General features: G+C 39.8%; 2 protein-coding genes across 2 annotated transcripts in view; both read left to right on the top strand.

Annotated features, from left to right (window-relative positions):
* LOC117282745 (sodium channel protein Nach-like) overlaps positions 1 to 13083 on the top strand; it is a 101073-nt gene extending 87990 nt beyond the window's left edge. Inside the window, exons 2-10 of the mRNA XM_033753605.1 lie at positions 454 to 654; positions 1986 to 2189; positions 2598 to 2769; positions 3897 to 4042; positions 5132 to 5312; positions 8184 to 8466; positions 9816 to 9872; positions 10551 to 10790; positions 12474 to 13083. Coding sequence (XP_033609496.1) covers positions 488 to 654; positions 1986 to 2189; positions 2598 to 2769; positions 3897 to 4042; positions 5132 to 5312; positions 8184 to 8466; positions 9816 to 9872; positions 10551 to 10790; positions 12474 to 12622 — 1599 coding nt within the window. The 5' untranslated portion in view covers positions 454 to 487 and the 3' untranslated portion in view covers positions 12623 to 13083. The remainder of the gene's footprint in view (positions 1 to 453; positions 655 to 1985; positions 2190 to 2597; positions 2770 to 3896; positions 4043 to 5131; positions 5313 to 8183; positions 8467 to 9815; positions 9873 to 10550; positions 10791 to 12473) is intronic.
* Positions 13084 to 13916: 833 nt separating this feature from the next.
* Positions 13917 to 24891, top strand: part of LOC117282744 (sodium channel protein Nach-like) — a 28961-nt gene continuing 17986 nt past the window's right edge. The window contains exons 1-5 of the mRNA XM_033753603.1: positions 13917 to 13945; positions 14629 to 14680; positions 16553 to 16623; positions 22011 to 22148; positions 22974 to 23177. Coding sequence (XP_033609494.1) covers positions 13917 to 13945; positions 14629 to 14680; positions 16553 to 16623; positions 22011 to 22148; positions 22974 to 23177 — 494 coding nt within the window. The remainder of the gene's footprint in view (positions 13946 to 14628; positions 14681 to 16552; positions 16624 to 22010; positions 22149 to 22973; positions 23178 to 24891) is intronic.

Here is a 24891-nt window from a genome sequence, read left to right on the forward strand (position 1 = left end):
TTCTACATACCCTTCACAGGCAGAAAATATGACTAGCTAATTGAATAGGGAAGTGAAAGCAAACATGAACTAAAGTGGTGTAATTCAATAGCATGCAAGTAATACTGACGGGACGAGGTAAATAACATCTTTGATTCTCATTTGGACTGATTCAGTAGAAGAAACTAAGTACTTTCGTCACTCATGTCCCGCAGTCACGTTCTCACTAGCCTGTAGGCACTCTTGTAGTAGAAACAAAAGCAATAAGTTCAGTTATTGGTAAGCACATGTTACATAAAGCTTACTGATCTGAAATGTAGATAGATATTCCATTGTTATCAGAGGAACACTGTTCAATTTCTGTGATGATAGTCTGCTGCATGTTTAGGTCAGAATTTCCACGTTCCAGTGTAAGGTACCCTCATAGCACTCCAGTTAATGTCGTTTAACATGGAATATATATTTGCATTTTAGTGAAACCCGACTGATCTTGGAAGTAGCTAACAAAATGAGGAAGAAGAAAACGATCCGAGTTGTGAATTCTGTTTGTAATATCAAGTCTCCAGCGGTCGCTCCAATTCAAGTCGACGACAAGAATCGCAAAGTTTCCTCAGTTGTAGAGAGTCTGTTTCTTCCTGGTCAACAAAGAATAGGACGACTCGGCATTCTTAACAGGTAAATGCGTCAGACGTATGCATGTTCTTTAGAGGGGCTATCAGTGAGACGTGCGTAGAACTGCATTGTCCTATGAAACTTGGAACCCGTAAGCAGTGGTTACCAAACTTGTGATCATCTTCAGTTTTACTTATTTTTCTCTTTATATCTTATTTGTGCGTACTGGAGAAAGTCCTCATACTCTATATCCCCACACCTTCTGTTCCACAGTGACGTGTTCCGCAAATTATTCCAGGCATTACTAAGTTTATTAAATTGAAATTACAGCAGCCAGCATTCAATGTGAGAAATCGGTGAAGGGAATCCTGTGTAATGACGTATTTAATATCCTAGGATTATTTAGATTGGAGTTCTGGTGGACAGCTCAACGTAAGAAGAATGCCTTCTTCTGGGATGTGGTTGCAGCAACCTGCTCACCCTGAACATGGGAAGCGATACGTTCCTCCGAAACGCCGCTTTACACAATATCTACACTAGGCTACATTCCAGAATACGGTATTCCTCATAGCCACCGCAGTGAAAACCTCTTATCTTATGTAGTTCAAAGTAACATAGCCAAGTCGCCCATCAGATTATCAAAGTCTCATCGTCATGTCTTATCAAACAATACTCACACAAGTGACCGAGCTTTGTTGAAGGACTAACGGACGCACAAGAACCTACACGGACTGTTGGTAACATAAAGAGTTTCACAAGCTGTAGTAACAGAATTAAAATGATAAGCAGTATCAGCACTGTACATTCAATATTACGTAGTCCATGACTCGAGAATCTGCGGGGTTAGTTACATCAAAGCTCCGGTATATGCATAAACAATTCCCATGAGTACCGAAGCAGGTAAAATTAATATATTAATACTGAAAGTATTACGAAAGAATTTCCCGTATTATTAGCTTCGAAACCATCTTCTTTCCCTTGTCATCTAACATTACGCTTCTAGACCTTGCCAATAGAAAAGACGGCCCTTTGATATGAAGGGCATGCGCGGATATGTTGAATTAAAGGGAGCCGACTTTCCAGCCTGGGTTACGTTGAGAAATTAGCATATTTTGAAATGTTACACATGGCTTCACATTCGATGGTCTCTTCTGAACACGATAATGAACATTCGAGTACCGTAAGACGATAGGAATTTCCTGGCGGCTTCTTAAGGACTTTGTTCCGTGGAATTAATTAATTTCCAAACCTGCAAGAATTATAATTTATAAAGCATATTCTCCACCGATATGATAAAATGGAATGTTAATGTTTAGATTAAACATTATATTTTATATGTACTAATTTTGTGTCCCTAATGTTTACGGTTTAACATCTTCCATTTTACTGTACAGGTTATATACGACTGTGGTTCTCATAGCGTGCATCGTAACTGCCGGCGTGTTCGTGACGAGAGCGTGGGATAAGTTCTCCATGACCCCCATCGTGGTAAACGTGGAGACCACGAATTATCCGCTCTACAAACTGCAATTCCCTGCAGTTACCATCTGCCCTGCGAACACTGTCAAGAAAACTACCGGCGAGGAGCTGCTTTCCAGGTACAGATCTCACGTTCGTAATCCAGCGCCGAAATGTGTCATTCGGAGTGCGCCGGTGCGTCACAAGTAGAGCAGAGAAGGATGCGGGCCAATCGTAAGCTGTTTCTAACCACTGAAACAAGTTCTCACTATCTCGTAAACATAGAAGGAAACGAGAGAAGAAATTTATACTCCAAGAAGAAAAAGAATTTTTAAAAGCTTTCCTTGATAAAATAATACTTCATTGGTCGTCATATTAATTTTGAAAAATGCTATTATTTCAAATACAATAAGTACGTAAAAACCTCTGTTATATACATATATATGAAACTTCGTACAATATGTAACTGCTTTCCAACTACATTTCATTAAATATTCATTACATCGAAAAAAATTTCAATTAATATCAAGGGGCTTCACGCTGTGCAGGTACCTGAACATGAGTCTAGATAGCGAACTGCGAAAGGATCTCTGGAACTTTATGAGTGCCCTCGCCAAATGCCAGTATCCGTTCTACTTCCGAATGCAAGAACATCTCCAGCAAATTCACAGCTTGCTTCCACAATTCGCAGACTTCAACGTGTCTCGTTTCATGCTCCAGGTACAGTGTTCAATCCTGCTTCTTCCGTAATCATGGCATGGACAGTTACTTCAGAACGCCGTACAAAGAGAGATCAGTAGATCAGTAGATTATGAAATTACTGTAATTTTCTCCTGTGCAAGTCAGGTTATCTCCGGATACTATATGCAAATAAAATTTTATGAATAAATATTATTAATAATAAAACTGTATTTTAAAAAATAAGCAAAATATTATAGGGGGCACGCGGTAGCGTAGTTAATTGAGGCACTATGCTACAAACCGGAAGGTCGCAGGTTCGAATCCCGTTGAGGTCATTGGATTTCTCAGTTGACCTAATCCTTCCAGCGGCAATATGGTCCTGGGGTCGTCTCAGTCTCTAACAGAAATGAGTACCAGAAAACTCCCTGGGGATAAAGGGCGGTCGGTGAATAAGGCTTACAACCTCATCGCCATCTTTGAGCCGATTTTCTAGAAAATGTGGGAACATCAACGTCTCTCAATCTTATGGGTCTCCACGGCCTGTTACACAGAGAGCTTTACCTTTCCTAGTGGTACCACATTTCTGAAGGGATTTACCTCTAAAAAATAACTCATACGTCTCATAGAAGCGCTAAATTATTTGCGAATTAGCGGGATAGTGGTTAGAGCTGCATCTTGGGGAGGAAGGGAGGGCAACACAACATATAGCCCACATACACCAGGTACCCTACCATCATTATCTGTGTGTATGGTTGGTAGCCTTGACCATTACGAGTTATGTTGATAACGGCCGAGTTTAAAAACACGGATTCTACATAGGCTTAGCTCAAAATATTTTGTAAGAATCAAGGTCCGAGGATTCTTGTGATCTTTCGTAACAAGCTTATTTTTTATGGTGAGGAGTTTTTAGCCCCACACAACCCCCAAGCTGGATGACCAACCTTTGTCGGCTGTCCCGCGACTGCTTATTCAATATATTCGCAGCTACCCTCCATATCAGGAGGCCGTGTTCACCAACCGCAGCCCAAGGACAAGCCATACCGTGGTGAGAAGGGCGCAACCTAACATGGTAAAAATAAATAAATAAATACTACGATTACAAAACTAACAGACTGAGGAAAACAGTTTTGCTACTTCTACGTTCAAAGCCAAGTTATGTTACGTAGGTGTTGCCCACGTGCTCGGAACTCATGGACCGTTGTTTCTGGATGGGAAATGAAGTGAACTGCTGCGAAATTTTTAATCTTCAGAGGACAGAGGCTGGTTTCTGCTACTCATTTAACTCACTCACATCCGAGAAGACATGGAATTGGTGAGTTCTGTTTGTAATTCACTAAGTTCTTATAAGCTCCCTCCCACTTAACTCTTACACCTGAAGAGACATACAATCTGTGTGTCTTATTTGCAAGTGAACACACAGCAGTGCAACACTTCTTATTTAGGCATACATAAATTATTACAAGCTTATATCTATGACAGGCGATCAGGAGGTTAGACCGCCTACACGCTGAACTCAAGTTACAAATTCACTGTACATTTGCCTGCGTTGTGCTTAGATATGTCACCTTACCCGCAATCTGGTGACTGCCTCAAAGTCGTCTGATTGGTAACTAGACAAGCTCTATGATTAGAAAATGCGAAATCTGAAATCAGAACTTAGTGCCAAGTTCATCATCTCGTTACATATTTAGTCTGAAGCTATAGACGACTGACTGAGGCAGTTCCTATCAAGTAGCGTAGAATATAAACAGCGATATAGAATACGTGATATCAACCGGATGAGAGATAGTATTTGTCACATCTTCTACTAACCGGTACTGTCCAAATAACAAATACTCTAATGTATAAAATTATTATAAATTATATTTTATAAATATGTTATGTCTACTAAACCCGGCAAGCAATTCCATATCTCAGTGTAATAGATTGAAATGAGTCGGAAATTTCTCATGAATTGATTTCGGCGGCTGTGTTTCAGTACATGAAGCTGAAAATAGGTGAAAGGTGAAGTTTTCATGGTGGTGCTATAAGACTGCTCTTATGCGGGATATGATGCAATATAATCAAGTAGAAGAACATTATCAACGCTTCGGGGAAAGCTGCCGTCTCCTTCTTTACCATATTTATGGAAGCACAGGTTCCTAAAATATGATGGTATCGTTCTTCCAGCCCTTACGGCAACATATCCCATAGGAAAACAAACTTCTGAAAAATAAAATGTGGTGAGATAAAATGACATAACCTCACTTTTCTCCAAATTGCAATATTTTTATACAAAATTTCAGGATCAATATTGCTACTTTCACATGTTTATTACACTTTCTATTGAACTAATGTCCACTTTCGAATATAATTTACATGAGTCTTATTTCCTTTCGGGAAAATTGATTGCTTATTCCAGTGAAGGAACAGACGAGTTTTTCCGACCTTCAAAAACTTACAAAGAGAGCAATGAATCCAGCAAATGTGAACCACGTCACAACATCGCTTCCGGGACAACCACGGGATTAGAAGTGTTCTTGAAGCCTTCAAAACCTGAGGACTCACTGCAAGATGGCCAACGTGACAAGGCTGGGACTAGGGTAAGTTATTATCACAAATATTACACGATAGTAGCCAAATTACACACATTACATTACATACATACGTACTCTCGCGTGTTTGTTAGGTAACACGGCAAGAAATTTGTGCGGGTTCTCGGATTTGAATGAATACTTATTGGACACTCACTCTTTGCACTCGCAAGTATAATTTTTTCCACTTAGACACTTTAGACGTTTCTTCTCGAATGTTAAACACCCTTGCACCGTTATTCTTGGTGAAGTGTTTTCTGCCCTGCTCGCAGCTCAACGATCCTTGATCCCTTGTCGGATACAAGATCTTCTGCTCTAGTAGGATAAGAACGCATCTGCACTAGTCGGATAAGAACTCTTCTGCTCTAGTCGGATAAGAACTCTTCTGCTCTAGTCGGATAAGAACTCTTCTGCTCTAGTCGGATAAGAACTCTTCTGCTCTAGTCGGATAAGAACTCTTCTGCTCTAGTCGGATAAGAACTCTTCTGCTCTAGTCGGATAAGAACTCTTCTGCTCTAGTCGGATAAGAACTCTTCTGCTCTAGTCGGATAAGAACTCTTCTGCTCTAGTCGGATAAGAACTCTTCTGCTCTAGTCGGATAAGAACTCTTCTGCTCTAGTCGGATAAGAACTCTTCTGCTCTAGTCGGATAAGAACTCTTCTGCTCTAGTCGGATAAGAACTCTTCTGCTCTAGTCGGATAAGAACTCTTCTGCTCTAGTCGGATAAGAACTCTTCTGCTCTAGTCGGATAAGAACTCTTCTGCTCTAGTCGGATAAGAACTCTTCTGCTCTAGTCGGATAAGAACTCTTCTGCTCTAGTCGGATAAGAACTCTTCTGCTCTAGTCGGATAAGAACTCTTCTGCTCTAGTCGGATAAGAACTCTTCTGCTCTAGTCGGATAAGAACTCTTCTGCTCTAGTCGGATAAGAACTCTTCTGCTCTAGTCGGATAAGAACTCTTCTGCTCTAGTCGGATAAGAACTCTTCTGCTCTAGTCGGATAAGAACTCTTCTGCTCTAGTCGGATAAGAACTCTTCTGCTCTAGTCGGATAAGAACTCTTCTGCTCTAGTCGGATAAGAACTCTTCTGCTCTAGTCGGATAAGAACTCTTCTGCTCTAGTCGGATAAGAACTCTTCTGCTCTAGTCGGATAAGAACTCTTCTGCTCTAGTCGGATAAGAACTCTTCTGCTCTAGTCGGATAAGAACTCTTCTGCTCTAGTCGGATAAGAACTCTTCTGCTCTAGTCGGATAAGAACTCTTCTGCTCTAGTCGGATAAGAACTCTTCTGCTCTAGTCGGATAAGAACTCTTCTGCTCTAGTCGGATAAGAACTCTTCTGCTCTAGTCGGATAAGAACTCTTCTGCTCTAGTCGGATAAGAACTCTTCTGCTCTAGTCGGATAAGAACTCTTCTGCTCTAGTCGGATAAGAACTCTTCTGCTCTAGTCGGATAAGAACTCTTCTGCTCTAGTCGGATAAGAACTCTTCTCTTCTAGTAGGATAAGAACTCTTCTCTTCTAGTAGGATAAGAACTCTTCTCTTCTAGTAGGATAAGAACTCTTCTCTTCTAGTAGGATAAGAATTCTCCTGGAGGTGAGTGGTTAACTTCACACCCCGGCCGCTTTACCCCCGAGGAAAGAACTCCCTGTACCCATTTCTTAGGAGGCTGGGTGGGCCCCAGAACCGGTCTGGACGAAATGGAGAAGCCAAAATTCTTGACCCTACCTGGACTCGAACTCAGACAACTCGGTCGTCCAGCCCGTACCCAGTCGCTATACCGACTGAGCTATCCCGGCACCCGTATACGAATCATAAGGGTTGCATGCAAATGTGAATAAGTGAATATGAAAATGCTATGAGATAACACGTGCTATCCAGCTGAGCACGACTCAGCCATTAAAACTTAGAACAGTCTGAAAGAGAACTGAAGCCTGTCTCTCAGCTGACGTTGACCTTACGCTTTTAGTTCATTTTGCGGGGACTGTCTTGAAGCTGCAACTTCTTGCATTGTTCGCTATTGTGCTACCTTGTCACCTTTATATGTGTTGCCTCTATGACAGGTTTCGACCATATAAAGTTATCATCAGTTAGATAATTTTAAGTAATTACCGCACGTTTTCCTTCTCCTAGCCCAACGCTCTAAAACTTTGTTAAAACTAGCTCCAGTTACTGTTGAACTTCACAAAAAATACTTAAAACTTATTCCGTGATAACTACGGAGACCTGAAAACCCAGTGGAAAAAATAAATAATGAGTTTTAAATAATTATAAAGAAATTCTATAAACCTGGAATCAGATGCAACAAAATTTCAGAAAAATGGACTACAAAAACAACATGTGCAACAATCACTAAAACTGTCTATCTCACAACTACCTTTATAATGTCGAAATATATCGTATAAGTGACACATATAAAACGGCGATAATGTCGCGCACCAACAGTCCACAAACAGCGAAAGAAATTGCACCTTCGAGACTGGACCTGAAAATTAAACCATTAATCAGTGCAACAGGGTTCTGAAATATAATGCTACGAATATTCAACTTTGAATAAAGCAGTCTTCTGGAATGCGGCGCAGTGTAGATATTGTGTTAACCGACGTTTCGGAGGAGCGTATCTCCTCCATCTTCAGGGTACAAGAAAAAAGAAGAAAATCCGTGAGCGAGGAACCAGCGTGAACAGCTGCTAACAGCTAGCACCTGCTCACGCCGGTTCCTCGCTCGCGGATTTTCTTCTATTTTGTTCTACCCTGAAGTTGGAGGCGATACGTTCCTCCGAAATGTCGGTTAACACGGCGCCACATTCCAGAAGACGGCTTTCTACATAGTCACCGCCGTGAAAACCTCAAATCTTACATAATATTCCGCTTTGTTTGCTCAAGGTTTATGTCCACCTTCCTGTCCAGTTGCCTGAGGCTGGGACCGGGGTCCTAATGCCCGAAGAGCAGGCTAAAGTGTTCAGTGTTGAGGTGACTCCCTCCGTGACAGAAAGCAGTCTCAATGTCCGGGCACTCAGTGTCTCTGAGCGCCAGTGTCTCTTCCCTGACGAGCGGCGTCTCTCAGTATTCAACACATACACCGAGAAGAACTGCCTCCTGGAATGTAGGCTCAGCAACATAGCTCGATTCTGTGGTTGCCTCCCGTATTTCTTCAGCGCACTCACAGGCATGTCTTATTCATACTACCTGTACTTCCAGAATGCAAATATGCATGTATTTAGTCAAGTTTCACGAAATATTAGTGTTCCACAAACCGATAGCTTAATTCTGCTGATCACGTGCCACCTTAATCATTAATCCTTCACTCAGACTACAAGCATATTCTAATCTTTTGCTGCAACGAACATGCTGATCCGGTTTCGTTTTAAAAATCTGTTCCGGCGTCCTTTGCAACCAGGAGAACATACTTCAAGCAGGAGAAAACTCCATGATTTTAGTCCGCAAGCGAACTATACCGACCGAGAGACCGTCGCTTGTCGGTGAAGATTAGTGCCAAATTTTGCGAACAGAGGGTGTCGCGTGGTCAGCGCAACAAATCTCCACGGTCGTTAATTTCGATTTTCTAGACCGGAGCCGCCATTTCCTTGAAATAGCTCCTCAATTATCAGCACGAGGCTGAGTGGACACCGTTCCCGACTCATTACTTCTCCGAAAAAATCTGGGTGCACCGGAAATCGAACCCGGACCTCTGGATATTTAGCCAGGAACGCTAACTACTAGCCCACATAGGCGGTCCAAGCCGGAGAAAACAATGATTAATTTGTATGCACGTAATTATGATAACTGAATTTAAATTGAACACACTCCGTAACGGAGAAATTGATCCATTAACTCAATTCTTTGATGTGTTTACATGAATAAAACCTAAAAAAATATTTCTATTTCATCAATATCATACCCAATTAATATCCATGTCATATACGAACAGAGTATGCCTACCCCACTGGCAATGTATTCAGACACACGAAATATTTGGAGACAAGCGTATAAATATATTCAAGATAAAAAGTTAAAAAGTTTCAGTTAATGGTCAAAATTTTTGCTGACACTAATCTCTTCTTGGATATAATGCCGTATATTCCGTTGAAATTCAACTGGCGTTTCGAAGGAATATGTCGGCGCCTCCTTCATGGTAGAATAATAGGCAAGAACTCAGTTTAAAAGCAGGTGGCAAGCATAGAATTCTTCAGCCCAGCGGATAAAGGTGATATGTTCCTCCGAAACGTCTGTTGTCTTTCAAGGACTACACAGGGTTATATCCCAGAAGATAGAACTTTTTAGAGCCACTGCTGTGAGAACCCCAGATCCTAAATAACTTCATATTTGTCGTAATAAGTTTATCACTACACTGCATCAACATGATTTTGTTCCTACATTCTATCCATCGACGACCAGAACTCACATCTGCCTCCTATATCCTCATTATTAGCTTCCACCTCTCGTCACAAATTCAAAAGTTTTCTCTCTGTTTTACTCTTTTCCTTAAAATGAACTGCATATCTCTGCTTCTTCCAGCAGACAATGTTCCTGAATGTAACTTGACACAACTTTGGTGCTTGTCAGATCATAACCGTAAGTATGACTCATTTGAACACAGATAATACCATTACAACAGCCATATGTGGATAACAAAGTAAATATTTCATACATTAAACTAAGAGACCGTTTCTAATTAAAACACTTATGCAACAAGCCTAAAAGAAAAATTATCCTACCGGTTATTCTTATGAGTTCACATCTTCTCAAACTTCATTATTAAGTTACTGCCTATAGGAGATGTTTCAGCATAAAATGGCGTGAAACATATCTAACGTTAGTACAAATATTATGGCTACGGACATTATCCATCGTTCTTCTTTATCTAGGAACACCGTCCTGTTTATTTTTCAAAATACAATGTTTCGGAGACTATATTCTGCCTCCGTCTTCAGGTGAAAACGTACTCAGCTTGGCCCATTCAGTAGGGCTATTCCCTATCGTTACTAGGCAACAGTAAACTCGCTCCCATAGCAAAGAATGAACATTCCACAGAAGATTTGTTATTCCTAGAGTCGTCTGAGAGAAAAAGATGGTCATGAGTCCTGGGGGGGGGGGGAACCTAGAATTACTGTGCTGGCGAAGGCCAATACCTATTTATCAGACCTGAGCATTTCTGTCCATAACTTCTTATATCATATTGTATTTCATTAAGTGCGCTAACATATTTCGCTGTACTATATTATTCACTTGCGTTTATGCTCCTCTGTGTAGTTGAATTGCGAATCATCAAGCCTCCAAAGGGAGCGCCAGGGTTCGAGAATATAACGGCTATTGACTGCGCTGATTGTCTGCCCACATGCCACGACAACCGCTATGACATCCACTACAGTTATAAAGACGATGGTAACCCATACGCCAAGGGCAGTGGTGGTTACCTGGATGTGTTCTATAAGGATGTCAGCGCAATTAAGTATCGCCAGCAACTGGCTTTCGATGTCATGGATCTGGTTGGTTAGTAACGTACACGTACATTATTGTCACGCGTCCGGGGTTCCGTGACGAATATTAACGGGTTCTGGGTTGGATGATTGGATTTATTAACACCTTCTTTTACAATCTCTGTTTATCATAATCAGTTATAGCGATATCGCTACTCTACCCACTTCACAAATCACTAGGACACTATCCGTTTCTTGACAACGGATTTATCCGAAGAACTATAACTTCAAACCAATAAAAAGGCTTCTTGCCATTTCTTGGTCAATCACCTTCTAGATTTCGACCAAGTTCTCCAATTCTAACTCTCTAATCTCCTCTTGCTATAAACACTCGCTGTATAGCCGCAGCACGGACCACATAGAACACACATTCTTCTATTATAAGAATTGTTGTACTACATAGCAAAGAGCTGTAGCATGGCCCATAGAGAACACTTCTCTCATTGTTGCGTGTTCGCTGGAACATGTATACTGAGTCGTTGCCTAGTAATGGGTATACACGTAACAGTATTAATGAAGCAACTATAGAACAAAACACGCCGAAATGTATACTTACAGTTTACAATGGAAGACAGGAAATCTTTTTCTTAATCTCCTGTAAAATTGATTTGGCAAAGTGTAAATATTGTGAATCCTGAAAAATGTCATCTGCTGGGATGTGACGCCGTGTAGACCTTGTGTGAGCTGACGTTTCGGAGGAACGTATCGCCTCTATCTTCAGGGTGATAAGTTCCTCCGAAAAGTCCGTTCAAACAAGATCCACAAGGCAGCACATCCCAGAGGACGGCATACTTCATAGCCACCGACGTGAAAAAATCAAATCTTATATATTATGGATTCTGTCTACTTAAATTGTGGGAAATGTTTAACTCAATGCAACAAAGCTCTTATTTAAAATGTAACAGCAAGTAAGCTAGTAAGTAATTCCCCTCCCCCTTACCAAACCCAAATTTTGCTACCGTTTTTACGGAAGCCCACCACTGTTTTCTCTCCTGAACCAGATGAATATGATTCTTTCTGTTCCTTTAGAATATTTTTCGAAGTAATTTCTTTCAATGTCCGCCAAATTTTTCGATTAAATTTCTTCATGAATTTCTCCTCTTTCCCATACGAGCTCAGTCCTTCAACCATTCTTACAATGATCATCCGGGAAGAGTAAAAATTATGAAGATCTCTTTCATGCTGTTTTCTCCAGCCTCCTGTTACTGCATCCCTTCTAGGTATTAACCTTCTCCACTCTCTGTTTTCAAACACATTCATCTTCGTTCCTTGAAAACGTTTTCATTTTTTTAAATGAAGCTGTAGAAAGGGAAGTCACCGCCTGGTTTCGACAGCAGCCCAAAGAATTTTATGCTGCTGGTTTTCAGGGGCTTTTGAAACGATGAGACAAGTGCCTCAGTGTAAAGGGAGATTATGTTGAGAAATAAAAGCATTTTTCAAATCAGTACTCTTATTTGTTTAAGTTCTATATCCATTTGTAACTTACTTATTGACTTACCTATGTATTAAAAATAGTCTGAAATACAGTTTTGCCAACTGAAACCCATCAGAAGTGAAGCGAAATTAGTTCCGTTTTCTAGTTTCCAATTTTACTGCATGTACTGTGGACTTTGCCGTTCTTGCCATCGAAGTTTTAGCTCATTCGAATGCATCTCTTGGGTCGTTACATTGCATCTCCCTGTCTCTCCTGTTTCAGTTTCCTTTGGAGGCGTGGTGAGCCTGTTTCTGGGGATCAGCTTGCTGAGTGTATTCCAGTTTATCTGCCTTTGCACTTTGCGATGTGTTATGGTCTATCAATATATGCGTCAACATACTGACATACACAGACGAGCGTGGATCGATTAGTGAACAAAATGTCTTATCACCTTGCTGCTGCAAATGGCGACTTTCATAAAAACTAGTAAAAAATGTTGTGACGATGTATAATGTCTAGGTTACAAAACTGATTGGCAACTTCAATAGTTCACCGATATGAAGTCGAAACAGTTCGAGAATATTCGGCATTCCGCTGAGATAAGAAGACATACACGTAGTTACCTCTCTTCAGACCATTGCGCCCAGACAATACCTGTAACTTGCGCATGTCTCTGTATGATAATGATGTTGGTGTTAATCTAGAAGAAGAGAGACTGATAGAAATATTTCTTATAAATTCTCCTTAGTTCTGTTCTTTGGGAAAATGTTATACGAATAGAATTATTTCCATACAAGTGACGTACAGAAATTGTAGTGTTCTTTAATGGTGCGTCTGTCTAATTTCTTTGTAGATACACGTTTTTGGTAACTTCATTTTACAGAATAATGAATAAATTTTGTGTTGCGCTAATTAAACTCTGAGGTTACAGAAAGAAGTCCCACTTCGTCCTACAAACGTCACACTTCTTCCTCGAGGGCACTTCCCTACGTTTCCCTCCAGTATTATACACATTCTGTTCATGAGAATACTGGTAAGGAAAACCATGTGATAATCCTAGCCAGCGAGAAGCATGTTCGGCTGTTGGAAAAAGTCGGAGGGGGCTTAAGAAGAGTACAACAAAAGGCATGAAGTAAGAAATCTTAATGTCGTCATCTCCACTATCCAGGTATTTAATTCCATGGTCTCAGTAGTCACTGAACACAGCCGACAGTTCAGCTCGCGCAAATGTTGGCTAATGTGCAAGAACTGTCATCCCTCACAAATACTTCACAGATTCGATATTAGTAGTGTAAAAATTAAAAGTGCACATACCGAATGGGTTGGTCTAGCGATAACGGTCTACGCTTGAATTCGGGAGGTGCTCAGTTGGTATCTCTGACAGGACACCCTTAACCTGACTCGAGGTTTAGTCGTTTTCCTCAGCCTATCCAGGCAAAAGTCCGGATGGTAACTCGATTAGGCCATGATTGTATATTCCCAAACGCACTCTTAATTATCCTACCATTCGCCACTGTATGATCTAGCTACTGGCAGAGTCGTAAAACCCGACATAAAATTAAATAAAGGAACATACGTATGTAATTACGAAGATTATAAGTTGAAAACTCAATAACACTTCACTCAAAAATATTTTTCTAAATAATATTCCAAGAGGTTAAAATTGTTCAACTTGTTATTTCGCTATAAATATAATAATTTTTAGAATGACCGGCTACTAGGTGAATGGTAGAGGAGTCAGAGCTCGAGCCCAGGTAAAAGCGAGATTTTTCTATTCACCACGTCGTCCGGACGGGTTCTGGGACCCACCCAGCTTCCTATTAAATGGGTGCCGGGGGCTCGTTCCCCGGGGGTTAAGCGGTCGGGCGTGAAGCTTATCATTCATCTCCAACTACTTGCCGATGTCAAGAACACGTTGATCTATACATCCAACCCCATACGCCTTTTTGGCAGTGTGCTTAATTAGTTAAGCACAGAGACAAATTTACCTTTATATTATAAATAGTATCACTTGCTCTGTTTCCTGTCAACTTGTAATAAATACAATTTACTTTTTCGTCTTTCAATTATTATTGATTGGGACATTTCAGTACATTGATAATAAACGTGTTTACGTTTGGTAATGATTTATTTGTCATTCGTTAGTCACAAGTTCCTGCTGGTCTATGAAAACTATTTTTGATACCATAAATACAGTTTTCTCGGTGAATGTATCAAAAACAAACTGAATAATATATTTGGTACGTTTTACGAATACCTTGCTAAGTACAGGGTGTTTCACAAGAAATTAATATATTTTGTCACTGATATTTCTATATAAATATTTGTTCCCATGTACCGTATATCAATTTCTGATATAATGTTCAAGTACAGTCTCGCCTTCTCAATAAGACAATTATGATCACTGAATATAACTGCAGTAAAATGACTTCTACAGGTGTGTTTCAGTAGAAGCGCACGTCATGTCTCGCATTGTGTTTGTGTCAAAAGTATGATGTATGTCTACATATACAATCCATCATTATATTAAATTTACACTAATTCGTCAGTCGTCAGCATCAAGCTTCAAAGTAATCAAACTAATTACTGGCGGTTACATCCATTTTGACAAATGCTCCATGTTTTAAAAGATACGTTATTATACAAAGATTCACACTAGTGACACTATGGTCTTACTTGTTCTTGCAAACATAATTTGTAATTCTTAATTTAATGCCTTATAAGTATAGGAGTGGAATTGGTTCCAACGGCAAGATATTCATAGTGATTTTCATAAAAATAGCGTTAATTTCTTTGAAGGTATTGTTATGGGACACACGCAGACCTTCACAATTCCGTAGGACTCTCTTATCTTGATAGATTTGAGGTTCTCACTGCGGTGACTATGAAGAAAGTAGTCTTCTGTCTGTCTGTCTAAAGTCTGTTAACACCTGCTCACGCTGGTTCCTCTCTCGCGGATTTTCTTCTTTTTTCTAACCTGAAGATGGAGGTGATACGTTCCTCCGAAACGTCTGTTAACACAATGTCTACATGGCGCCACACCCTTGAAGCCTGTTTTCTTCTCTTTTTCTATTATTTCCCTCCAAATACAAAGAATCTAACGAGGAAAGAGGTCCTTCTCTTTCAAGGCCATCACAAATGTGGGAACCTCATCATCTCTCAACCCTACGGGCCTCCAAAGCCTGTTACAGGAATATCATTACTTATATATATATATTTACTTTACATATTTTCATATAGAAGAAAATTTTCCGCTTTCATTATTTTGGGGTCTTCTCTTCTCTAGTCGCAGTAATTACACTTTCCTACTTGAAAAACTGTCGCATCAGTTTCATCGACAACCGTACGTTTGTCTGTTAATGAAATGCCCGTGAACGGCAAATTATTAGCCGTGTGGCATAATCCAGCGTACTTCGACTTCTCGTTATGGGTCTTCGTGAAGAGTGCCGCCTGTGCGACTCCTGTTACAGAGCACAATGAAACGCTAGATAGTTGAAATATAAGAGCCGTCAGCAAGTGAACTAGGGAATGTCGGATTTTGATAGAAATGGACTATCGCGACAATATCTGCTGTCTCATAAAAGGTGACACATGAAGCACTTGATAAAGATATTTCTAATGTAATAAGTTATATGGCTTGTCTTTCAGGTTTCCGCTTGGAGTAATATCAGAGCTCTGAACTTCTAAAATGTTTCATCATTGGCAAAATAGCCCTTTTTGAGCCATAGCCTATCTTGAAAAATTCTGCCAGACTTGCCTTGAACTGGACCATCCGGTTTTCATTTCTTTGGATTTCTGAACAATAATTTCTTTGCCGAACAAGGTTGTCAGGCTTGCTTCCAACCCCCAACCTGCAGAACTAGGTCTCTGTATTTATGTCCCCCACTGATAGGGTGGTCCAGTTGTACCCCAGGCTCCGGATTCTCTTCCCGTTGCTTTCTACTACTCACAGGGCTAACCCATATCGAAACTGCGATTCTGAAATTGTTACGAAATTTTTTAATTGCCCTGCATTTAACTGTCGTATATGGGAAACAGCCCTCTAAAATTTCAATTGGCTTTTCGTTTTCCTATGGAACGGTACATTATAAATTCATGAGCTAGTATTTCCATTATAGGGCAGTCGTTTTTGTCCTCAGAAGGAGCTTTCAGTAAACATGAGTAGATTATGTAATTCTCGAATCTCAAGTTGAGAATATTCTACCCCCACTGTACTACTGTACAAACTGGACACAAGAAACAATAACAAGTCACTTATCAGCCGTGTCAGAAGAAGCGATCGAATGAAGTCCAACCCATTTTTTTGCCATTCTATACTCATGTAAACAATTTAATAACAGAAAAGAATATTGTTGGTGCAGAGTGTCTGGTGCCATTACCGAGTAACTATTCGAGCACATAGAATGGACTGGACAGTTCCAGCAAATGTGATGTAAGTACTCCCAGAATGTGTACAACAGAAACGATAATGATAATTGTACTGAGATTTTCTGTGGCATAATTTACAGCCACTCATACTCTAAAACACGAATACTAGTAGCTTTTTTTTATTGCTAGTAGGGTGGGACTAAGTCCCTTCTACTGCGGTCACTTCTGGCCTATTGTACCAGCCCCGGATGATAGGTGAGGGTGATTGTGGAGCAATTGGTGGAATGAAGATTGGCAGGGGAAACCGAAGTACTCGGAGAAAACTTGCTCCAGCGGTACTTTGTCCACCACAAATCCTAATTGACCAGACCCGAGATCGAACCCGGGCTGCCGGGATGGGAAATACTAGTAGCATAATATGATTAAAGGTGTGTCTGTTGAAATGACCATTGCAGTGGTGCATATATATCATTACACAAAACCTTAAAACACTTTATTTTATTAGCATGTGTTTTCTGCCATACAATTCGATGATGGCACTGGAATTCGTAAAAAGTTCTTATCGCAAAAGTTGCAAAACTAAATAAATCGATGCTACGTATGTAGAATTTCAACACGACGCACCGAAACATATAATTCTGCTTACAAAGGCATTCAGAGGCATCATGAACTTCATAATGACAGTAATTTTTTAGTTTCAATTTTTAACACTCTAGTAATTATTAGTAAAGTCGCTGTCTTCAAGATTTCGCTACTGTAAACGCAGGTGTGACATAGAACCATTCTACGATTATGTATGGATTCAAATCCCCACTTTTGATGTTCTATGTACGCCAATTAGAAACCATTACTGTCCGCCTGATGCTAATAATTGTATGTCATTACTAATCACTTTCGCTTTTTATAAAAGAAGTTTTATACGCATCTGTTTCATGCTATCGTTGCTGGCGACTTGCTTCAACTGGAAGCGTGGCCTGCTTCTGTCAAATTTCCACTATTACTCGAAACTTAAAGGAGAAGAGATTTACACTTCCACTCATCTTCTAATACTTTGTCAGTGCATTGAAACCGTCATCAGTAGTACCTAAACAAAAGGAAAAATAAACAAACTCCGTGGCTTGACTCCGCAAGCCAACTATACAGACCCAGCGACCGCCGCTTGTCGGCGAAGTTAATGCCGACTTTAGCGGATAAATGGTGTCGCGTGGTCAGCTCAACGGATCTCCATGACCCCTAATCTCGGTTTTCTAGACCGAAGCCGCTATTTCCTTGAAATAGCTCCTCAATTATCCTCACGAGGCTGAGTGGACCCTGTTCTAGACCACTACTTCTCAGAAAATTTGTTAGCGCCAGGAATCGAAACCGGACCTCCTCGTCTGTAGCCAGGAACTCTGACCACTAGACCACGGAGGCGGTCCACAGTAGTATCTAATGGGCTTAATTTTTTCTAAATTGATCAACTTTTATATTACTTTTCTCGACCTAGAAATTATGCAGTCTGATAATTATCACCCTCCTTTGGTTATTGATATCTATTTTCTTTTTTTATTTTCTGTTCACAATGAAGAATATCCCTACCATAAATCTGCATATGTTAATATAAAATATTCCCTCGACTTCTGACTGGTTTTGTGTGTACGGCACCACCTCTTTAGATGCTGATGTGGCCAAGCTCATCATGTCATGGAACAGACGATTCCAAGTGGCATTATCGCAAAATAGGAATTCCAAGATTGCTTTTCTACTTCTTTAAGGTTTTATATTGAGAAGAAGAATTACTTTTACAGATGTTTTAAGAGGCGAATTCCTAACGTCTTTACAACATATTTTCCGTTTATCGTAAGCTAGTTGAAGCTGTTAATAAGTCTGGCAGACATACACATAAATAGTTGGAGTCTATTGATTATATGAGATAGAGTCAGTAAATAGGTCACAAATAGAAGTAAAACAGCTGTATCAAAAGTATTTAATTTTCTATGGGTGTCACTGGATAGCAGTATAGTCCAGCTTCATAAGAGTTTCGATAGCAGATGCGCATGCGCATGATCAGAGGCTGGTTTCAGTACTCAAAATGGCGAACGTGCTTGAGGAGTATTCTACCGAAAGGTAGCATTCCATTATGAGTTTTACGTGGGCAAAGAATTCAATGCAAAGGATATTCATAAATAAATGTTTCCTGTTTACGGTGGGAAGTGTCTGTCGCGTAAAGCGATTCATAACTGGCTCGAAAAATTCTCTTAAGGACATCCGAAAGTCTCAGATGGTGCCCGACCAGGCGAGGAAGTGCCTGAGACAACAGTCAAAAGACGTTTATGCTTTAATAACCTAAATTCAGCTTCTATTCAGCTTGGGGCTGATGATAAGCATTTGGTCTAATTTTCATAATTTGATGATGATTCTGTTGTACATTTTAATGAACTTACGAGAGTCCCTGTCTAGATGCCTTCCTCGCCCTTACAACATTTTCTGAATTTTCATCTTTAGTGTTTTTAAAGCTTGTAAACGTCTGAGACCGCCTAAATACGTAGGAGCTGAGCATATCCGTGTTTTTTTTAAAGGTTGCTCTGATAGCATTGTACCTATTCTTAAATATATAATCTTAGCTCAGCAATATTTTTCTCCTTATTTAAGCAAGCAGCAATTATTCCCGTTTTCAGAAACTCAACAGTGTTCCTGCTATCGATGACCCATCTCTATCCTTAATACATTCTTCAAATTATTTGAAATTGTTATCATGACCGAGTTTCGCATTACCTGAAGTTTAAATTAAATTTCTGCCAGCGTATTTTCACTAAGTCTAAATATAAATCTACAATTACCAATTTGGCAACTTATCTTGACTTTATAGCCCCTTTACTCTGCTCGCAACATCAAACTGATGCCATTTATTCCGTCCTCAGCCGTGTATTTTATCTTATATCTCATAACCTGATTCTTCATAAGCTTAGCATTTTCGGACTTTGTGGCGCATACTGCAATATGTTTCGCAGTTACCTATCAAACAAGCAATCTCAGGTAATTTCCGGTGTTCCTTGAAGATCTCTTCTAGGACCCCCCACTTTTCAATGTATTCATTAACTACTTACGAGGCTGCGCCATAGCTCAAGCGGTTAGTCACTGGCTTCCCACCGCAGCGGCCCGGGTTCGATCCCGGGTCTTGTCAAGTGGGATTTGTGGTGGACAAAGTGACGCTGGGGCGGGTTTTGTCCGAGTAGTTCGGTTTCTCATGCCAATCTTCATTCCACCAAATTCTCCATCATCATAATCACCCCGGGCAGGCTACAATAGGCCAATCAGTGGCCGCAGTGCCGAGTGGACCCAGCTAGACACCACCCCCACTAAGCGAAACTACTTACGAGATGCATTTAATTAATCTAGGTACCTAAATTTTCTGAAAATATAAACATCTAGGGTGACATTAAATCTCCCGAAGACTGCAATGTACTGCAGTCTGACATTAATTGGTACACTGCCAGTTTTATGGAATTCACGATTAGTAAAACGAAAATTATATCCATTTTCAAGCAAAATCAGCATACTGATCTAAGAGCACAAATTTCTTTCAATGCTCTGTAACCCGTACCGACAATGTTAAAGACATGAGATTATTTCTGGTTTATAAACTTCATTTCCGCATGTATTTTCACAGTGTATAATGATACTGGGTCTAGTTAACCGCATAGCTTTCTCCTTCTTTCATGGAGTGTCTATTTCTAATACATTTCACTCTAGTTCAATCTAATCTTGAATACATCTCTCTTATTTGGAACAGTACTTTGCCTACCGCTGCCAACAACTGAAACGCACCCAGCAGAAATTATTTTAATTGTTCCTCCGTGTACGTTGCAGTTACGCTTATGTTTTATAACAACTAAATTTCCCACCTTACTTAACAGGAGGTACCACTTTAATGTACTTTTCTTTTTCAACTTTACTTTGGTTCTAAATTCTGTCTACCTCTTTTTGAAAACGGTCGGGCATCGAGTTCCTGCTAGGTACATCAGAGAACTTGCTATGTCCGTTGTCTGCTCCTCAGAATAAAATTTTTTCTCTGTTATATGCGCTTCGAATGAAAATCCTATATGTAGGGATGCTGACGTATTTAGAACCGAAACTGCTTCCTCAATCACATATTTTTTCTTTCTTCTTATTAACATACGAATTTTATGTAAGGTGAATGTATTTATATACTTTTTTTTTCCTCGCCGCATAATGACTGGCGCTACTGTATTTGTTGTATTTATGTTGTTATTGTTGCCTAGTTTTGTCTCTGTCTTTTTGTTTGTTTCTGTCTTTTCTCCGCTTAATTCACATGTGGACTGTTGAATAAGCAATAAAAAACAATATTGAATTGTATTTTCCCCCGTATCTGAGGGACAGGGAGTGAACTTTGCTTAGAAAATTTATCTTCTTGCCTAAATAGTAAGTACGAGTATAACTCCACATGAGTAGATAAGAGTAATCTATTCATTGGAATACAGACTTCAACGACTTAAGTTTATTGACTGATTAAGTGAGTAACTTAGTGACTAATTGGATTAATTTGCCCTTTAAGATATAATGTACCACCCTCTTAAACATTTAAATTACTCTGCATTTTTCCCACACGCCTGTCATATGTTTCGTATCATTCCCGGAATAAACAGAGATTATTTCTCTAAATATTATTAACCGATTGATTCTTTGTAAACGCAGCCTGTTTCCTCCGAGGTATGAACTGAATTTCTAAATATTCTTTAGGTTAACTTCAGACTCAAAACATTTAACCACGCTTTTCCAGCTGCTCTTGTTATACATCATCGAATGACAGCATGATTTGAGAATATTGTATCTGAAAGGACGTGTCAGGAATCGGTTGTACTCAGTTTTGAGATACTACACAAATTTTGAGCTAGACATATAAGAAAATACACATATAAAACTTTTCTCCGCTTTAAGATTTTATACCTGAAATCCCGAATATATGGAGCAGAAACAATAACAACTCGATAATAATGTTCATTTTGTAAGAAGATTCAAGACTTCGAAAAATGTCGAATTACACACACAGATATATACATATTAAGAGGCACTGACCGTATTCTGGTGCCGTTTACATTAACCGCGAGGTCTAACGTATGAACCATATTCGCCCACTCAAACACTGGGATCGTGGGTTCCAATCTTAATCTAGGCACGGATGTTTGTGTGCGTTTATTCTGTGTTTTTCTTATTCTTTGTGTAGTTTGCGGCCTTGTGACGGACAGATCCCCCGTCCAAGGTGTCCTACCGATTGTGTATAGGATGAAGAAACTGAAAAGGCAGCCAAGGCCCAAAGAGCCCTAGAGCCATAGAGCTGTATTCTTGATCAGGAAAATAAATTTTATAAATATCCTAGAAACTGTTACCTCTTTCTTATACAAAGGCTTATGGACACGACACTTGTGTTAAAAAAAGTGTATTTTTTGGCAGAAAGAAACGAAAGCCTATCAGAAGAAAAGAACAGAAAAGTTATCTCAGTCCTCTAGAAGTTCTGAAGGAATTCTCTCAAGAGAGTACATTCCATGGACTGCGGTATATCACAAGGGATTCGGCCACCATTTTTGATAGGTAAGAAATCATTACTAATACTTTCGCTACCTGGTAAGGAGGAATTGTTTACACCAGACCCCTGATCCAAATATTCACTTAAGACCTTTTGCCTCAAGATTTCTTTATGACCTCTGCAACACGACGCATTGACGTCACTAGCGTCAGTTGTTACACTTTTCCACGTGCTGCTCAAAAATATTAATCAGCATTCTAATGGGTGTCGCGAGTATAACAAAACGTTTAGGCTTAAAAGCATTGTCCTAGTGTTCGCACCAAGGTTACACAACTTTCCCGGATTTTGCATATTGTGCGAATGTCGCATTAGCATTTGGTGGCTTTCAGAATGAATTGAACTCCACAACTCATACGTATATATATGTTACAAAGTTGAAGTACATGAAGAATAAGGGGTTGTGGGAGGTAGAGTTACCGTTGCTCCGAATACAGAGAATATATCGTCTGCCAAAATTGTAAAATGTTTCACATAACAGAACGTAGAATATAAAGATAAATCCAGTAGAGGGATCTGCAGTCCCGCAGATCATAAGAATCGTATTACTGAAATAAAAACTTAACAGGGACTGGGGTACATATTCAGGAATTAAAACTTCAGCTCCAGACGCGTGCACTATATTAACAATTCTGCATTTAACCCAAGGATCCATAACTCTGGTCGAGGCAGGAAGCGAGTAGACGAATCCAGTATACAATCTCGCGCCTCATTTCTTTAAGCTATACAGGCATTTTAATAATAATTTCTCATCTACGCTATGTCTCACAAGTTGCCTCTTCCCTTCAGGTTTCCATCTGAAATTTTGTAAATATTTTGGAGTCACATTTCAGATTATGCTGGATTGCCGCCACTCTGATATGTGCTGTGGTGGGAGTAGTGTTTGTCATCTCGGCGTGGGATAACTTCTCCAAAGTCCCCATAATAGTGAACGTGGAGACCACAAATTATCCTCTGTACAAGCTGCCTTTCCCCGCTATCACCATCTGCCCTGCCGTCAACGTGAAGAAAACACTTGGTGAAAACCTGCTGTCAAGGTAGGCCCAACGAGGCAACTGTTCATTTCATCGTAAATAGAAGAGATTTACCTCACAGTGACACCCGTGTCACCAATTGACAGGGGCTTACAACTGCGCAGTAATCACCAAACACGCACATTTTGTCACCATGTCACATGCGGCTGTGAACTTGATTATTTCCCATGGGATTAATGAGCCGCTATCCATCATTTATCTCGAACTCTGAAATGCAGCAATTCTCACGCCAACGTGGAGAGTTCATTCCGTAAAACCACTGCGACTGCGTGAAACATGCCTAATTGGGAATTAAGGGTTAGGGGAACAACGGCTGTTGTTAATATTCATTCAAACCTAACTACGTTGCCTGTAAACAGTGTCACTTTAAGTCCTTCCGTAATTTTATTCTGGAAGGGAGGAAACCGATGTCGAGTGTTAATTGCAGCCCTGTCCATAGCAGATGTAAATCTCTTGCTGCTAAAGCCATTAATACGTGTTTCTTGTTCCTGTGAGAATGTGTAAAACTGTCTGGAAACCCGAATACAAATAGAAAAGAGCAGATACTTGAAAACTGCCTCTGGCGGTGGATTACTGTACCGAGTTTCCAGAATCTCAATCTTATCTGACCGCAACAAAAACTTTCCACGTCTGGGAGTTTCTAATTAAGACCGAAAGAAATAACTGGAAATATCACGTCCATATGTTTAAAGTTTTTAAAATATATGACTAATACCTTTCTAAAATAAGGAGTAAGTCGAAAAGATTACTATTATGTAAAAACATAAAAATACTTGAGACACACCTGCCCACGAAACGTCTGTAGAACTTCTAAACCCATAATTCGTGACGCTACTTGTGCATACTCACCTGTCTGAATTGTAATACTCACTCTAAGACGAGAAAGAAAGAAAGGAAGAAAACGTAATAAAAGAAACACGATTTAAATGTTTAATATTTAACATTAGCTACAGAATTTTTCATATTAGGCGTTTTTTTCGGAATAATATGATCTGAAATGCAAATGAACGAAACGTTTAAGCGGAAAGAAAATTTGTATTTTAACGCCTGTTCCATAAGTACATTTATTATTAATTTGAAAGTCATCATCATCATCACTGGCACGACAGCCCTTTGTGAGCCCTGGCCTTCCTCAGGATTGCTCGCCATTCTTTTCTATTTGATGCTACATTCCTCCAGTTCTTTACACCCAAAATTCTTATGTCCTGCCACACACATTCTTCCCATCTTAACCTTGGTCTTCCCATTCTCCTATTTCCTTCTGGTTTAGTATTAAGCATTTTCTTGATGGTTCTATTCTCGCCGGCACGTATTATGTGTCCAGCCCGTTGAAGCCTTTTCACTTTTATAAATCCAATAATGTCTGGTTCATTAAATAGTTTGTATAGCTCATAGTTCTACCTCTTCCTCCATATTCCAAATTTGAAAGTAGTGTCCCCAAATAAGTGCATACAGATATCCGCTATACTGAAAAGTATTCAAACTCTAGTGAAGACAAATGTGTTTACTCCTCTTCCCTTATCTGAGGGTGTACAGCGGTTCTTGGGGTGAAAGTCTTGTTAAAGGCAGCTTCAAAACTAGTTATGAGAAATTTGTTTCTAAACTCTTAGCAAGAAAGGAAACGTAGAAAGAAGAAAAGTTAATATTCATAAGAAAGCGTAGGAAAAAGAATGTGTGTCCAGTATTTGGCATACAGCCCTTCCGAAATGAAACAGAA

This window comes from Cryptotermes secundus, unplaced genomic scaffold, assembly GCF_002891405.2.
Source record: "Cryptotermes secundus unplaced genomic scaffold, Csec_1.0 scaffold979, whole genome shotgun sequence".
In the NCBI taxonomy this organism is placed as follows: domain Eukaryota; kingdom Metazoa; phylum Arthropoda; class Insecta; order Blattodea; family Kalotermitidae; genus Cryptotermes; species Cryptotermes secundus.